Source organism: Geotrypetes seraphini, chromosome 3 (assembly GCF_902459505.1).
Source record: "Geotrypetes seraphini chromosome 3, aGeoSer1.1, whole genome shotgun sequence".
In the NCBI taxonomy this organism is placed as follows: Eukaryota; Metazoa; Chordata; class Amphibia; order Gymnophiona; family Dermophiidae; genus Geotrypetes; species Geotrypetes seraphini.
This window is the reverse complement of record NC_047086.1, coordinates 52,474,377-52,493,194: the sequence shown is the minus strand read 5'-3', so window position 1 is coordinate 52,493,194 and position 18,818 is coordinate 52,474,377. Positions and strand designations below refer to the sequence as shown.

General features: G+C 41.5%; 1 protein-coding gene across 17 annotated transcripts in view; it reads left to right on the top strand.

Annotated features, from left to right (window-relative positions):
• The window catches only part of RIMS1 (regulating synaptic membrane exocytosis 1), a 753,464-nt gene that overhangs the window by 438,483 nt on the left and 296,163 nt on the right, over positions 1 to 18,818 (top strand). For all 17 annotated transcript variants that reach the window (XM_033935996.1, XM_033935980.1, XM_033935991.1 and 14 more), the window contains one exon: positions 13,304 to 13,457. In XM_033935996.1, coding sequence (XP_033791887.1) covers positions 13,304 to 13,457 — 154 coding nt within the window. The remainder of the gene's footprint in view (positions 1 to 13,303; positions 13,458 to 18,818) is intronic.

The window sequence follows — 18,818 nt, the reverse complement described above, 5'->3', positions numbered from 1 at the left end:
ATGTGCTGTGGTATCATCATTACCATGGAGCAGACTTCAAACCTGCCCTGCACCGGTCGGTCACATTTTCAGGATACACACAATGCAGATTCATCTCCTAGGCATTCATTGTGAGTATCCTGAAAACCTGCCTGGCAGGTAGGTGCTGCCCGCATGCCTGACTGGTTTGGGAACTGCTGCCAGGCACTGTGCCTGAACTGGAGACAGTGCACATTTAATATAGGAAATGATCAAAACAGAAGATCTGAGGTAAGTCAAAGAAAGCTGAAGATTAATATTTAAGGTACCCTAGACCTATTAAAAAAAAGACCATTTTTATGAAAGCTCCTATTTAAAACATTGTTGTGTTTTAATAAAATTTCCAGATATATATATAGGTATCTATTTGCCTTACTGTTGTGCAGGATCTCAGCGAATCAATGATAGTGACATCTCTGATTTTGATGTTGATGATGCTATTGGAGTAGTTCCTCCAGGTGCGTGGCTGAATAGCATGGCCCTTTTTCTTTGTGCTTTACTTCTTTAGTTCACTGTAATTTTCTGGACTCCTGCAGGATGTTCATTTTGAAGATTCAGTGTATTGTGGAGAAAACAGTAGCCATTGTTCAGTGGGGTCCTTCTAAATTACAGACTATGAAAATAGATTTTGCCTTTTATTTGCTAATTAACATTGCTGTCTGTAAACCACTGTTCGTATTGAGATAGGAGGCTGTGTTTTTCTATTCATGTGACTTCACAATGCCCTGAACTTAATAAAAAATGTAACATTATCCTCAAAGAATGCAGGCCATGATACTCAGTTCAAGGATCATTTTTTAATTATTATTTTTGCTTGAAACCTAAGTAGAATGTAGACCTTGACAGAATTCTGTCAGTGCATGGAAGTAGATGATAGAGCATGCTGCATGAGAAGAACTTTATTAATGTGCAGAAAACATTCCTTAATTGTAATTGCTATCGATATGCACACTCTATAGGAATGGAAAAGTAATTAGTAGATATGATACTGTTTTAAAGTTAGCCTCTTGTCACCTTTTTCGTACTAGATGCTGTAAATGGCTCCCAAATTTGGGTGCCAAAAAATGAGTGCTAGGCACTATTCTATTACGGTAATGGTGCTCCAAGCTGGATGCTGTTTATAGAATAGCATGTAGTGACACGGACAAGAGGTCATGAACTGAAACTGAGGGGCAACAGGCCCAGGACAGATGTCAGGAAGTTCTGTTTCACACAGCGAGTGGTGGACGCTTGGAATGCCCTCCCGGAGGAGGTTGTGACGGAGACCACCATTCTGGGATTCAAGGGCAAGTTGGATGCGCACCTTCTTGCAAATCACATTGAGGGATACGGGTTAACAAGGTTGGCCTCTGCGTGTGCGGGTCACCGGACTAGATGGACCTAAGGTCTGATCCGGTGAAGGCATTTCTTATGTTCTTATGATCCATGCCCAAATTTTAGGTGCGAGGATTTACACAAATTAAAATACTGCACACATCTTTAGTGAATGCCCCGACCCACCTTTGCCCCTCTCAAGGCCAAGCCCCCCTTTCAGTTGCATGCTAAAAGTTTGCACACACATCTTTATAGAATAGCGCATATTACGATGTGCACGTAAATCTAGATTGTTACCAATTAACACCAGTATTTGGTGCCAAGAGGCATGTTAATTAAATTGTGCACAGAAATTGGGTGTGTGCTCAAATTTGCGTACACAATTATAGCTCCTTTTAGAATTTGGGGGATTAAGCCTACTGCAGACAACTCTGAAAATATTTGTTATTCTCATTTAGTGGTTTATATATTTGTTAAAAACAGGAAAAATATAGTGAAAGTCTAGCATCCTGATTTGGTATTAAAAATCAAAATCAGACAAATTCTGTAGATTTTTCAATAATATTTCAGGTATTCATATTGTTTGTTTTATGTGTTAAAGAGAGGATTTTTATCACAGTCACTTCATAAACTGATTCATTCTTCGATGCATTGCTTTCTTTTCTATTTACATTTTTGTTAAATTCAATGGATTTAAATCTTTAGAATACAAAGTTAGATCGATTTTATCACTATACAGTAATATCATCAACTCATATGTATGCTGTCATGTGACCACAGTTACATCAATTCTCTGGCTACTGTAACTGCATGCGTGTAAATTTTAGGTACGCTAATATCAGGTTATGCTAGTATTCTATAATGGAATCCTGGCACCAAGGTGGATCATCCATGCACCTAAATGGAGGAATCCACTTATAAAACTGCCCTCTCAGTGTCTCAAGTCCTTTGTTGTGGGGTCTAAATCTTCACAGAAATAGATTTGTAGGCAAACTTCAACAGAGACAAGAAGACCAAATGTCTCCTTGGTAAATCGCTAGTGTTATCCCTCTGGTTCTTTATCACCTTCTCAAATAATGACTATGGAAAGATTGGTATCAGCCTATTTGTGAACAAATGACCTGGTTAGGAACCAAGTTAGTGTAATACAAGCTTAATTCAAGGAACTGTGGAAAAATGGAAAGTGATGCACATTGGAAAGAATAGCCCAATCATAGTTATTTGATGCTAGGGTCCACCTCAGGAGTCATCGCTCAAGAAAAAAATTTGGGTGTCGTCATAGACAATAAACTGAAATCTTCTGCCCAGGGTGTGACAGTGATCAAAAATAGCAAACAGAATGCTAAGAATTGTTAGGAAAGGGATGAAAAATAAGAAAAAAAAATACTATAATACCTCTGTATTGCTCCTTGATGCAACCCCACCTTGAGTATTACATTCAATTCTCATCCCATATCTCAAAAAATATGTGGATGGGAATTTTCAATATGGCAGCTAAATCAGAATTTAGACGTTTAGTGGAAGGCTCACAAAAAATCCAGTACCCAAACATGCTCATTTACAAAACTGCAAAACATATATCTTGGGGTTTTTTTTTTGAAAATGGGCATTTTTCAGATGTTCATTTATCTTTTTGAGCCATTTTTGAAACCAACACACAGAACAAGCCATTGGGATGTAGGAAGGACCAGCATGTTTAGTAGACTGATGACATAGACATTCCAGCAGAGCAGTGGGCACCTAAGGGGGCACTGCACTAACTTCACATAAAAGGTTCCCCTTATATTGTATGATGAGTCCTTCAAAATCCACCCAAAACCTACTGGACCCAACTATACACCATACCAATATGTAGCCTTTATGTGTGCAGCTGTCACCTAGATGTAGGTAGAGTGGGTTTTGGTGGCCTCACATGTTCCACCATAAGTGCAGTGGTTAGAATAGGATTTGGGTCTGGGTCCCCATCTCTACGGTTCACTACACCTCCCATTAGACTACTCCAGGAACCTGCTTTGTGCTGTACTAGGACTTGCTATAACATCTGAAGCAGGTATGTACTGTTTTATTCACATCTTTGTAGGGTGGGAGAGGGTCATTGACCACTGGGGGAGTGTGGAGGTTTCATGCTTGCATCCTTCCAGTGGTCACCTGGTCAGTTTGAGCACCTTTTCGGCACTTATTTATTATTAAAAATTCAAATTATATCCTGAACGTTTTCTCAAATATTTGATTATGGCAGAAGAACTTCCAAATCTTAAGCCCACCCTAGTCCAGACCACACCATGCCCTTGAGATATTGACAAACTGTGGATGAACAGCTTAGAAATCTGCCTAGAAAATATGATTTGAAAATAGTGAATAGGAAGGGTTGGCAAGAAAAATGTTCATTTGTCCCTCTATGTCACTTTTTGGATGTTTTTCTCATTTGAAAATGAGTCCTATAGTGCAGGGGTGTCCAATGTCTGTCCTAGAGGGCCGCAATCCAGTCGGGTTTTCAGGATTTCCCCAATGAATATGCATGAGATCTATTAGCATACAATGAAAGCAGTGCATGCAAATAGACCTCATGTATATTCATTGGGGAAATCCTGAAAATCCGACTGGACTGCGGCCCTCGAGGACCGACATTGGACACCCCTGCTATAGTGGAATTAGAAAAAGGTTAAAAAAGGATGACCAAAATGATAAAGGGGAAGGAACTCCTCTCATATGAGGAAAAGATAAAGAAGTTAGGGCTCTTCAGACTGGATAAGAGATGGGTCATGGAGGATATGATAGAGGTCTACAAAATCCTGAGTGGTGCAGAATAGATAAAAATGAATTGATTTTTTTACTCTTTCAAAAAGTACAAAGACTAGGGGATACTCAATGAAGTTAATACTTTTAAAACAGGAGGAAATATTTTTTCACTCAACAAATAGTTTAGCTTTAGTACCCTAGCTTAAAATAAAAGGTTTGGACAAGATCCTGGAGGAAAAGTCCATAGTCTACTATTGAGATAGATATGAGGGAAGCCATTGCTTGCCCTGGGATCAGTTGTATGGAATGATGCTACTACTTAGGATTCTGTCAGATACTTGTGACCTTGGCTAGATGGATCATTGGTTTGACCTAGAATGGCTTAAGTTATCAAGAATATGCCTCATCAAAAACTTCAATGCATAGCTGAAAAACTGGTATAAAAGGAGAGCTTTGAATTTCTCTGAGTCTGGAGATTTATTGAGTTATTATTGAGATAATAGGCTTCATCTTACAGGATCCTACTACAAATCCTCATAGCCCTCAGCTGTTCTAGCAATTTTTTGTCATACGCAAATTTGTTCACTCATCACGCCTACCCCTTGTTCATTTAGAAATATGTTAAACAGCAAAGGAACTAAATAAAAAGTTGCCCTTTTTAGAGGTTAGAACCCTTATCCTGATTTCACCTTGGTGAAGATGAAGTCCATCCTTTCAGAATAGGCTTCTCCTTCCCCATAATGTTGCCTGGTTCCTAATCTAAATTCTTCCTTCCTGTCCCATTGTCTCATCTACACATTGAGACTCCAGAGCTCTTTCTGTTTCTTGGATCCTGCACATAGAATAGGGTGTTTTTGAACAATGGAAAATGTCACCCAAAAGGAATTTTGACTACTGTAAATTGGGATTAATTAATAATCATTTTGTTTGTGCTCTTGTTATCTAAATTTTGGGTTGCAAAGCATACGCCATGAATCAAGCTGGTTCGTGGTCATAAGGCATCTTTTTAGGTTAAGCAGGATTAAATAAACAATTCAAGAGGGGCAAGGAAAATGTTAAAAATTATGTATAATGCGCAAAATCTAGCCCAGAAGGACCCCAGAAGTTTAATGTAAATGTGAGAACATTTGCAATCAAGAGCCTCAAAAGGTCCTATGCTCAAGACAGTAAGATGGTATCATTAATTAGGTCGAGTAGCAGATAGGTTGATAGAAACTAAGAGAACATCTCGGTCCATATCTAAAATCACCATGATGTAGTCCACAATGCTAATAAAAGTACATTCTGTGAAATGATGGGTCTAAAAGTCAGTTTGTATTGGATGAAGTATTTTGGTGCAATTCCATAAATTGGCACTTCAATTTAGGTGCACCAATGCTGTGTTCCTAGCATCAATTCTATAAATAGCTTCCATTATAGGAAACTAATATATGTCAGCATTGGTGTGCAAAGGTTTGGGTGTGCTTTCATATACCATATCAATAGCAGCTGTAATTCATTGCACCTAAGTTTGCTGCGATGCATATAATTTATAATACATAAGAATAGCCTTACTGGGTCAGACCAGTGGTCCCGTCTTCACAGTGGCCAATCCAGGTCACAAGTACATGAGAAAAGCTCAAAAAGTAGTCACATTTCATGCTATCGATACAGGGCAAGCAGTGGCTTCCCCCATTCCTGGATAGAACCTTTAAGTTCCAAGCGAACAGACAGCAAGTTTGGCTGAAAAACTACATAAACGAACCCAATCTGTCTTACAGTTCATTCCGCAAATCGATCAAAACCGCCCTATTCGCAAAATTCATTGACTAAAACTGTCCCCTCCCTCACTAGGACTCCCCTCCCTGTAAACGCCTTTTCTTTCTCTCAAGAAGCTCCTCATATATTCAAGTATTCTCTACCCATAAAAACTCCATTTCATATGTAAGTTCTAAAGCATTCAGGTATTCATTACCCATAGAACTCCAAATAGTACGTAAGTTTCCCATTTTGACTATTGTATTGTATTTAGACTCATTGTATGGTATTGTATTTAGACTTATTGTATTGTATTGTATTGTATTTAGACTCATTGTATTGTATTGCACTGTATTGTACTTAGATTCATTGCTTTGTATTGTATGTAGACTTATGGTATTGTATTAAGACCTTTTGTTATTCGCTGAATGTCCAGCCTTCTTACAATGTAAACCGCCTAGAAGTCGCCTGACTGTGGCGGTATAGAAAAATAAAGTTATTATTATTATTATGTCTGTCTCAATAGCAGACTATGGAATTTTCCTCCAGGAACTTGTCTAAACCTTTTCTAAAACCATCTACGTTAACTGCTCTTACCACATCCTCTAGCAGTGTGTTCCAGAGCTTAACTATTCTGAGTGAAAATATATTTTCGCTTTTGGTTTCTCCCTGTAACTTTGAGTGTCCCCTAGTCTTTGTAATTTTTGATGGAATAAAAAATGTGATCCACTTGTACCCGTTCTATACCACTCAGGATTATGTAGACTTCATTCATATTTCCCCTCAGCCATTTCTTTTCCAAGCTGAAGAGCTCTAACCTCTTTCCTCATAGTAGAGGAGTTCCATACCCTTTATCATCTTGGTCACTCTTCTTTGAATTTTTTCTAGTTCTGCTATATCTTTATGAGAAAAGTTGATCAGAATTGAACACAGTACTCAAGATAAGGTCACACTATGGAGCAATACAGAGGCATTATAACATTCTTAGTCTTGTTTACCATCCCTTTTCTAATAATAGTAGTTTATAAACTTCATGCCCCCCCATGCGGCCCCCCGCCCGATTCCCCCCCCCTGCACCACCCACCCCGCGCCAATGCTCCCCCCCTCCGCGATGCAATACAAAAGGCAGGAGGGATGCCAACTCCCTCCTGCCATGTGAAATCCCTCCCTGTACTTTAACCTAGGCAGGCCTGCTGACCAGGCCCGGCCCACCTACTCCCCCCGCATCTTTCAAAATTGTTGGGAGCAAGAGGGGTGCTCTGCCCCTCCTGCTCTAGGCCTCCTCTGAGGCTGGCAGGATGACCGGGCAAGCCCACTCCCTCCCCGTACCTTAATATTGTTGGGAGCAGGAGGGGTGCTCAGTCCCTCCTGCTCCACACCTCCTCCGCCGACGAGTGAGGCCTTAGGCCTCACCCGATGCAAGGGAGGAGCCTGAGGCACCTCAGCCAATCAGAGCCTTAGGCCCCTCCCCATGTGCTGAGATGTGGCCTAAGGCCACTATGGCGTAGCGGCCTTAAAAGCAGCAGGAGCAGGAGGACTTTGCACTTCCTCCTGCTCCCGAAGATGTGCAAGGGGAGGCCTAAGGAGCAGAAGGGACTGGGCACCCCTCCTGCTCCCGAAGATGGAGCCAAGGCGGCCTAAAGAGCAGGAGGTATCGGGCACCCCCTCCTGCTCCCAACGATTAGTAAGGTATGCTGAGCGGGTAGGTCGGGCACAGCCGCCTGGCCTGACCTGGGGTGGGCCGGTCGTGGGTGAGGCGGTGGAGCCGGTTGGGGTTGATTCAGGGGGGGGGGGGCGGGCTGAGGTGTCAGACTACTGCAGACTCTCCTGCTTGCCCTGCTCTGCCCCGATCTTTCCTGCTCTCTGCCACCATTCCCCGCAGTGCAGGCCTGCTTTAAAACTACGGGCTTGCACTGCGGGGAAGGGCGGCAAAGAGCAGGAGAGTTGGGGCGAGCAGGCAGGAGAGATCGGGGCAGAGCAGGGCAGGCAGGAGAGATCAGGGCAAAAGCTGCTTCTCCTGTCACTGCTGTCAGGGTCTGTTCATGAGCGGAGATCGCACATTTGCGATCCCTGCTCACAAATGGGGGCGTTCCTCCATTTGAATATTCTTCATTAGTGAATCCCTCGGACATGCCCGAATCGGAAATGGATTGGTTCAATTTGGGCAGGTTAGTGAATCTAGGCCTTAGACACTGCCTTATAGAATAGCACCAAGTGCACATAGGTACCTGTCAGTTGATGGTGCCTTTGACACGCCTAAGTGACACATACCTCTAGGCACTATTTTATAGAACTGTTTTTTTTTCCAGAGAGTCAGGTAATTGAGCTTCTACAAGATTTTCTGCATCCTCTGCCATAAATGGAAAATTAGAGCTGAAACAGTATTTCTAGTGCAATAGCTGTGTCATTCTGGACAAACGGGTAATTACCCTGTAGCCACAAGCCCTGCACAAAGCATCCACTCCGGATTTTGTTTTTATCCCTCCTTCTTCACAGAGGGCTCTGCTGCCGCCCGCCCCTCCACTCCGAGGCAGAGAGGTGGCTATGCATCCCCCCAGGGAGATCTCTCCAGATAGAAACCGCCCATAAATGCTCCTATAGCCATTTTGTCCCACGACTATGGAACCAATTGCCTGCACAGATCAGATCACTGAACTCACTGATGAGCTCCCAAAAAGCAGTGAAAACCTTCCTTTTCAACTGAACTACCTCTAGCAAACAGCTCCCCTATACTCACTTCTTCCGGTGAACGCTTTTATACAATCAGTAATTTCTTGATTAACAGGAAACACATCCTGTGATTGTTATGAACATCTCTCTGCAACTGTCGTGTCCTTAAGCTACCATGATTGTCCTATGTAATATACTGTGAATGTCTAATATAATTGACTGTGAGTTTCTACTGTAATCTACTGTGAATGTGCTTTTGTAACCCGTTCTGAGCTCACAGGAGGATGGGATAGAAATCTAAATAAATAAATACAGTTTTTCCCTCTGTACGCAAGCCTGAAGGAATGTTTATGTTCTGCTGTGCTTATTTCTTTATTTTGGTCATCTTTTTTCTTTTCTTTTTTTTTTTTTTTTTTGGGGGGGGGGGTGTTTTCTTCATTTTTTGGTGCTAAGTGGGTTCAGCTGTGCAGCTGACACACCAATCCTTTATGGTACCAGTTAGCCAGCCTACAGAAGCCAGCTATTGTTCAAAAGTATCTGTTAGGCTTTGAGAAATACTTCAAAATTCATCGTAAGAAGAGATTTCATTTAAAGCACATTATTGCTTGGCTTCCTGATGCAGCGGCCTGCAAAACACAGCTCATGTTGAGGCCAGGGCTTCACAATTAAAATTTGAGATAAGCGCACTCATGTTTAATACTTATTTTGGACATTTTGAGTTATCAAGCACATTGTTGTGCCATGATTAGAACTTGAGCACGATTACTGCATTTCAGCTCAACATAGGGTACATTTTGACGCCAATAACACACAAAGATATGCATTTTTATAAAAATTATATTTATTCAATTTATATCAAAATTGAACTTGAGGTTAAAATGAGAATTAAAATGCCAATTAATTATATGCATTACAAACCATAACCCCATAATTATTCTGTGTGTGAGGGGGGATTCTTTCCCAGAGACTAAGTGGTCTCTGTGAAGAGAGCTTCTCCCACGAATCAAAGCCGGGGACTTGCTTATATATTATTACAATGACTGGTGATACGTCACGTCAGCTTCCAATACTTAGCTAACATGTTCTTTTAGAAGAAGGGACTATTTCAGACAAAGAAATTTCCTTAGGGTTTGAAAGATAACAGAAAGTTTACAAAGTATAGAAGTTACATATATTTCTATTACAACAATTTCTAAAATATTCTAAATATGTATTTAGAATCATATAATAAAGTGTTCTCTTAAAAGGAGAACTTCTTAGTACTGCTTATCTTAGTGTAATAAAGCTGACAATTTACCAAAGGAATGCAAAACTTGTTTTAACCAAGAAAGAAAACCCCCTTAGGTGCAAACCAGATAAAATCAAAGTTCTTCTCTGCCTCATGGAAGAACTGTCAGTTTTCACAGACAAAGGGCCACCTGCATTCCTTGCTGTGTCTAAGAACATAAGAATTGCCACTGCTGGGCCAGACCAGTGGCCATCATGCCCAGCAAGTCCGCTCACGCGGCAGCCCTTAGGTCAAAGACCAGTGCCCCGAATCTAGCCTTACCTGCATACGTTCTGGTTCAGCAGTAACTTGTCTAATTTTGTCTTGAATCCCTGGAGGGTGTTTTTCCCTATAACAGCCTCCAGAAGAGCGTTCCAGTTTTCTACCACTCTCTGGGTGAAGAAGAACTTCCTTACGTTTGTACGGAATCTATCCCCTTTTAACTTTGGAGAGTGCCCTCTTGTTCTCTACATTAGAATGTAGCCTGAGATCAAAGGTTATTTTTTAAAGTTAAAATAAATCAGGCCTTAAAGATAGTAAGAGAAATTCTACAGTCCAGCTGCTCCACATTCCACAGATAGCCTCCATGGCAAATGGTCCAAAAGGTAATCAAGATAAACAAAAGCCAGAGGCCCCCTATCAATAGAAGAAACAAAGAGGAAAGCTAAAAGTCAGATAGATCAAAGAAGTCTCTGGTAATTAGTATCTCTTACATATCAGTTTAAATATTATACATATTATCATCTTTACTCTTTATGGGAGCCCGAGACCCCTGTATCAATGAGCGGAAGGTAACACGGGGCTGGTCGGCCCTCGTGTCGCCCATTGGCCAGGGTTGTTAGGGGTAGGGGAGGTGGAGAAGTGTGAGGCGAGGATTGTGTGGTGGGCCTGCCAGGTAGGAGCGTTTAAATTAATTGGGAAGGCTGGGAAGCATGCGGGGGCGAGGTTTTTTTTAAGGATGGGAAGGAAGATGGACTGCAGGAGGCTAGAAAGGAGGAAGGGAAAGAGAAATGTTACAGTGGGGGAGGGGGGAAGGAGTGAAGGAGGTAGATGTCAGACCATGGAAATAGGGAGGGAAGGGGAGTGAGATAGGAAGGGAAGGGAAAGTAAGACATGGAAAAGTAGATTTTGAGAAAAAAGCAGAACAATTGAAAAATTGAATGTTAAGTTAATGCAAAAGATGGATGCAATTACTGAATTACGTTCAGGGATATTATTTGACAAACACTAGGTCAGAAAGAGTCAAAGTCCAAAAGACATATAACTGACCATGTAAATAAGACAAGCCTTTGAAGGGTGATCAAGAAAAATTGTATAAAATTACTCAGAGATGTGAAATTCTGAAAGGAAGGCTACAAAACCTCCCTTAGGTAAAGAGTTTACCTTCCATTCATTGTTATTCTATAAAAATCTTTTTTGATCACGACCTGGAAAGGCTAAAAAGTTCAAACTGTTTCAAAAGTTCAAAATAACTGGTTTGTTCTTGTTGTTAATATCATGCAAACGTCACTACATACTTGATGAAAAAAATCCACTTAGCTGTTAAACAGGAGTGAGGGGGTCCCAACGTGGCCCCGTTTCGTTCCCTGCTTCAGGGGACCCGATGTAAGCTGGTTCAGATTAAATCCTAGTTGATACTAGTGCTGGAATGGCATAACTGCGTGACTTGCAAACAAACGCATCATAGCTGGGGAGTCAAAGAGACCTGGTGGTCTGAATCGCAAGAAGTTATATCTTTGACTCCCCAGCTATGATGCGTTTGTTTGCAAGTCACGCAGTTATGCCATTCCAGCACTAGTATCGACTAGGATTTAATCTGAACCAGCTTACATCGGGTCCCCTGAAGCAGGGAGCGAAACGGGGCCACGTTGGGACCTCCTCACTCCTGTTTAACAGCTAAGTGGATTTTTTTCATCAAGTATGCAGTGACGTTTGCATGATATTAACAACAAGAAAAAACCAGTTATTTTGAACTTTTGAAACAGTTTGAACTTTTTAGCCTTTCCAGGTCGTGATCAAAAAAGATTTTTATAGAATAACAATGACTGGAAGGTAAACTCTTTACCTAAGGGAGGTTTTGTAGCCTTCCTTTCAGAGTTTCACATCTCTGCGTAATTTTATACAATTTTTCTTGATCACCCTTCAAAGGCTTGGTTTGAAAGATGGATGCAAGGCAGAAAGTGAAGATGGAGAGAAAAACAGTCAATGGACAAGAAGGCCCTGAAAAACATGCAAATTGTCATTTCTTTAATAAGACATTAACTATTTTTTTCTGCAGCCCTCCAAGTACTTACAAAATGTGGCCCTGCAAAGGGTTTGAGTTTGAGACCACTGGTCTATCTTGTCTCTTCCTGTCATCAGATATCTATATTAATAATTTTTTCCCATATGCTTAACACTATTGGTATAATACCTAGAAATGCTTATTCGATATGGTGCGCGCGGGAAATGTGATTTTCAACTAGGTATACCAAACACAAACTAATTATGATTCAAAATTCTATAGATTATTATTTTAATAATTTGTCATAATCATGCCTGAATAATTCACTTTTAATTCTGCATTTCCCTCATGGTATATTATATTTACCTTTTTTATTTGTTCAGTTAATCCTACAGGTAAGCATGAATTCATGTATACATGATTAGGTTTTCATATTGTTTATACACCATCCCAAAAACTCTTTCAATAAGAGGTAAAATTATACATGGGACATATGTAGTAAACATTTTTAGCCATAGATATAAAATAGGATATACTCTTTAGTGCATCTGCCCCTATATATAAACATTCTGAGGCCTATATTCAAAGGGTTTATGCCCCTATCTCTGAGAGTTAGGATCCTAAACTGGCCTCTTAGAAAACTTACTGGGGCTGCATGCTCTAATTTATGTACAAAATTTTACTCAACGCCTACATTTAAGACCCTTAAAAGTGAGTCATAAGAGGGGAGAATTTAAGGGTGGTCATGCAGATGTAGGAGCAGTTCATGAGGTGGTAGGGCAATTTGATTGCTGAAAAGAATAAAAATGACATATCTAGGAGAATGAATGGAGAATTTTTAAGCTCCTAAATTTAGGTGAATTTTTAGTAGAAAACAGGCTCCTATGTGTGAATGAATATAGATTGGACTGGATTTATTATTCTTGATATACCACTATGACATAAGTATTAAGCAGTGAATAATGTACAAAGTACAACAGTTATAATAATTACAATAATGTTGCAACAAAAACCAAAATAACAACAGTTATACTATGTCTAGTATACAATTGACATCACTAGGAATCTCCCAGTCAGTAGTTCAGAGATCTATAATATTGTTGAGATAAGATTGTCTTAATCAATTTACAAAAATCTTAATAAGACAAATTACCACAAAATGTAGGAGTGCTACTTTTCTTGAATAATAGGCCCTTTATATTTTGCATGATACTTTTGAATCTAGAAAACAAGATAGCGATATTTTCATAATCATTTACACTGATACTTTTTAAATGAAGACGAACTTCATGGTTTAACAAGTAGATATGGATTTTTTTTGTTCCAAATTCTAGGTTCTAGAACAAATGTCAGAGAAAGTAGATCCACAACATTAACTGTGCCAGAACAGCAAAGAGCAGCACATCATCGTTCACGATCTGTATCTCCTCACCGTGGTGACGATCAGGGCAGGACCCGTTCACGTTTACCAAATGTGCCATTACAAAGGTACTATTGTGTTTTCTGCATTGCCAATTAATAACAGTTTGAAATATATGCATTAAATTAAATCATTCAAGAATATGATTACTAAATTTTCTTCTTGGGGGCAGTATCTCCAAATTGACTAGTTTTGCTTATAAAGTATATCAGATTTGTCGTCAACACATGCTGTATGATGGACAAATATGTCTTCACCTTCCCTGCCACATTTGTTTGGTTTCTCTCTGAATGCATTGTTTGATACCTGTGGTACTTGTGTCGTAACATGAGGCTGCCTTGAGAGGTCATAGCAACAATTTTCCAAGGGTAACTGCAAGAAGCAGGAGTGAGGGGGCTTCACTTCTGCCTCCAATAACTCCACTAGGACTGCCAGGTATACCTAGACTTCGGGGGGGGGGGGGGGGGGGGGGCGGCTTTGATTTTCATGGGGATGTTTTTTGAGTCCAGGAAGAGGATTGGAGGTGGGAGTTCAAGTTTAAAAAAAATAGTTTTGCAGGTCCCGGCCAATATTTAGCTAGGACCTGCATAACTCTCTTATGCGGGCCCCAACTAAATATCAGCTGGGACCTGCATAGGCTCCAGCAGCCATACTCATCAAATTATCTACTGATTTCCAGTGCTGGAGCCTGGACATGGCCTGGCACTGAATATTTATTAGAAGCTAATCTAGCCAAACCTCCGATCACTACTAGCTGAATATTGGCCAAAGTATCTCTTGATAAATGGAAAATATGGCCAGAACACAGTACTGTATTAGTTTTAATCAAGAATTATATCATGGGGATTTATTCAAAGAAACCAGCTTTTTGGACTTTTCTCATATTTACTGTAGTCTCAGCAGTTACTGTGTTTTGGATTTTAATTGCAGTATAGAAGATGGATAGTGCTATATGCTTACGCTTTCTCTATCTCTTTTGTCCTGTTAGACAAATAACTCAGTATTTATTTGATCCACTATTTGTTAGGGCTCAACCCCGATAAGGGCTTTAAAGTGGGATCAGGCCAAAGTTTAGGATGGGAGTCATAAACATTAGGCCAACCAGTAACCTGTTTGTGTGGGTGATCATAGCTTCGCTTTCGCGGCACGGTAATCATGGTATCTCTGGATTGTCCGTGCCGTTCATGGAATGCGGATCTGATGGGTCTTTTGAATGGCCAATTTCTCACCCGGGATCTGATCAACATAGAAATTCGTATCACGCCGATATTAGTGCCTAGTTCTTAGAAAGTCACTCTTTAAGTCGCCTTGAGCGTACCTAGGTATGAGTGATCCAAAAATAGAAGATTAGATTAGATTTTTAAAAAGCTGTTTCCAGCTACCTGAAAACTAAGCAAGTCATTTTCTATCGAACCTCCTGTAGACAGAATTCTTGTATCTAAGCATCTCTGCTTTGATTCATCTGCTTACAGAGATTTTAACCACAGAGAGGCAGTATATCAAATCCCATTCCCGTCCCCTTTAACTTTGGACAATAATGCACTTTCCAGTTCAATAGGGATGGTATACTGAACCAAGGATCTTGCATCTGTTCCCACAAATTCATTGCAGGAGATACTGATCAGAGAATGACACGGTGACAAAATTCATCACCGTTCCCGTCCCCGCGGATAACCGCGGGAAACCATCTTCATGTCATTCTTTAAGGAGAGAGGGAAGAATCAGAGTATAATTGGGCACAACCACTGACCCGCAAGCTTTGCTTTGAAGAATGCTGGTGTAGAAGGACTGAGGTTGAAATAGACACTAGAAAATGACATGGGATTATTTCCCGCGGTTATCCGTGGGGACGGGGACGGTGATGAATTTTGTCACTGTGTCATTCTCTAATACTGATCACTCCTCCCTGCTCTCTGCTGCCCCCAGTCAGTTATTTCTGCTGCAAGCAAGCTTGCAGCAGCAACTTTGATCTGCTTGGTCTTCTTTTTTATTTTTCATGTATTTGTTTGCAGTTTTTTTGCGGGATTTTGTATTCCTGTTCAGCTCCAGTGACTGCCTAGCCTGCGTGAAAGGAGCAGACTTCGGTCTGCAGCTGACAGGTGAATCCTGCAGGGACCTGCTCAGCCAGCCTGCTGGAAATGTGGAGTTCAGAGGTTTCCTCTGCCATTTGCTTGATTTGATCAAGGGTACAGCGCAGGTTGTATGGGCATCAATTGCAATTTTTTCAGAGCGCACACAGTGTCAGCTGCACTTTCCTTTCCCCTCTTTGTTGTGTTTGGATCCTGGTCTAGGGAGTTGAGGCTCAGTCTGGCTGTGAGGTGATTAAATTTGCAGATGACACTAAACTGTTCAAAGTTGTTAAAAACACATTTAGATTGTGAAAAATTGCAGGCAAACCTTAGGAAATTGGAAGACTGGGCATCCAAGTGGCAGACGAAATTTAATGTGGACAAATGCAAAGTGATGCACATTGGGAAGAATAACCCGAATCATAGATACTGGATGTTAGGGTCCACCTTGGGGGTTAGCGCCTAAGAAAAGGATCTGGGTGTCATTGTAGACAATACGATGAAACCTTCCACCCAATGTGTGGCGGCAATCAAAAAAAGCAAACAGGATCCTAGGAATTGTTACTAGGGACCTGGATTGGCCACCATGAAAATGGGCTACTGGGCTTGATGAACAATTGGTTTGACCCAGTAAGGCTATTCTTATGTTCTTATGTGGCCTAACTGGCAGCTGAAGAGTCAGAAGAGGCAGCTTTCCTGGTGGCAGAGGTCCTCTCCTTATTCCAGCTACCTTGAGAGGAGCTGGGGCAGGCTGCATCACATCTTCCCAGTGTCTGGTCTGAAAATGTGGTTTTTGAGGTTATATTTTGTTGTAGCCTTATTTCCCTACCCCAGAAATCCTAAAATCACTGTTTTTTTAGGTCCTCCCATTTTTTTTTTTTAGCAGGAATTCCTGGTGGTGGCCATCTTGGATTTTTCCTGATTTTAATTTTAAGTTCTCAAACCTCTTCAGAAAGCCTCATTTTTGATTCTGACCACCAGTGGTTTAAGTCAACAAGCAAGGAGGCACCAGGAGCATTGGCCTCCAGAAGGAGGCAAAAGCTCTCTTCTACTAGGTGGAGACTCATCTTCTGGCCATCACTGCAGCTCATGTCACCAGTGTGCAAAACGTGCGGGCAGACTCTGGACCTGGGAGAATGGTCTCTCTCGTCTCAGGCATTTCAGAACATCGTCGACCATTGAGGCATCCCTATGTTCGATCTCATGATGACGGAAAGCAACAAGTAAGTGGTGAGATTCTTCAGCCACAGAAATGAGCTTAGATACAAGTGCAGCTGCAGATATGAATGCAGGATCAATATGGTAGTGCAGCCTTGGCTGATGGACAAACTCCTGTATGTGTTCCCTCCCTGGCCCATGGTAGGGAGAGTCGTGAGAAGAGTGGCCAGGCATCAGGGGTGGGTTATCCTAGTGGATCCGGAATGGCCTCAATACCCATGGTACTCAGACCTACTGCATCTTCAGATCAGTAGACTCTGAGACTTCAGCCATTCTAGGGACTTCTCTCTCAAGGTCCGATTATCCTGCTAGATCCAGAGCACTTTGGTCTCAAGGCATGGCTCTTGAGTGCTCGGCTTTGAGCTGGAAAGGCTACTCAGGTCTGGTTGTGTGCAATCTTAAGAAAGACAAGAGATCTGCCATATTTGCAGCATATGCCAAAGCATAGAATTCCTTCCAATGTTGGTGTTTCAGGGACCAAATTGAATTCTGCCATTGCTTCGGTATCTGCTGTCCTGTCCTTTCTTCAAGAAGGTCTAGATATGGGGCTGGAATTTTCAGTTTCAGGTTCCAGGGTGCTAGGTGTTCTCATTCTGCGCACCCAGATGTCATCAGGTACTTCAAGGGTGCTCTGAGGCTGTGGTCCCTGATTCGCCAGCCCTGACTGTCCTGGAATCTGAACATCGTGTTGGAAGGGCTCTCGGGGGCTCCATTTGAACCCTTACAGGATGCCACCTTGACGGACTTGACTATTAAAACAGTGTTACTTCTGCAAAGTGGGTCTTTGAACTGCAAGCCTTGTCATGCGTATCACAGAGGCTGGGGTTTCCTTGAAAACCGTTCCCTCTTTCTTGCCAAAGGTGATCTCGACATTTCACATCAACCAGGAAGGTTGCCTTCCAGCTTTCCATCCCTCGGGTTCTAAGAAGAAGGCCAAAGTCTTGAAAGTGCTGGATGTCCAGGAGGCTATTTTGCATTACCTGGAAGTTAAGAATGACTTTTGTCTTGGATCACTTCTTCATGTTGATGAATCTGGCTAAGGGGAGGCCGACTTCCAAGGCTACCATTTCATTGTGGATCAGATAAGCCATTTTGTCCTGCGGTATGCAGCCTTTCTGTTCTTCGAGCACATTCAACAAGAGGGATTGCCTCTTCCTGGGCTGAAACCAGGACGATTCCTCCAAAGGAGATTTGCCAGGTAGCAGCTTGGTCATCCCTTTATACTTTTAACAAGTTTTATAGGGTTAACTTAAACGCTCAAGAGGAATCCTCCTTTGGAGCCTCAGTTTTGAAGGCAGGCTTATCTCTCCCACCCAGAGTTTCTTGGACTACTTAGGTATGTCACTTGTTTCAGCATACCATCCCTATTGCACTGGATAAAAATATTAGGTTCGTACATTGATAATAATTTTTCCAGTAGATAGGGATGGTATTTTGAACCTCCCACCCATCATTATTGGTGCACCTGACTAGACCTCCTGCTACTTGAAGACTGCATCTCTGACTTTTCTGTCAGCTATAGTATATTGGAAAACATTGAATATTGCCTGTATATAGCTGCTTAAGGTTGTTCCCAGAGTTTCACAGTTTCTGATTGCTTTGTACTAATAAAGTTTGTTATTCGTTCCTTCCTCTCCATGGCATGTTTATAAGCTATGAGGGGCATAATAGAAAGGGACATCTGTCCCTTTGCATCCAACTCGCAAGTCGTCCAAAGTAAGAAACAGCTTAAGACACATTTTCAAAAAATATATCCAAAATTTTTTTTGTTTCGAAAATCGTGTAATTATACGTCCTGCTGATCTGATCGTCCAATCCGCTAAATCGTCCATCTTTATACCACATTTCCATCCAACTTTTCATCCAAGTCAAAAACGCCTAGAACAAGCCCTGTTGGATGTGGGAGGGGTCTGTAAAGTGATGGAGTGCACACGCAGACTTACCACCTAAATAGTGGGGTACCTTACAGGGCACTGCTGTGAACTTCACAAAAAGGGTGCCATGTCTTCTCCTTCTTACAGCTCCCTTATAGGTATGGTGAGCCCTCCAAACCACTTCCAGAATCCCCTAGACCCACTTATCTACCACCCTAATAGCCCTTATGGCTGCAGGAGCCACTTATATGCCAGTACAAAAGGGTTT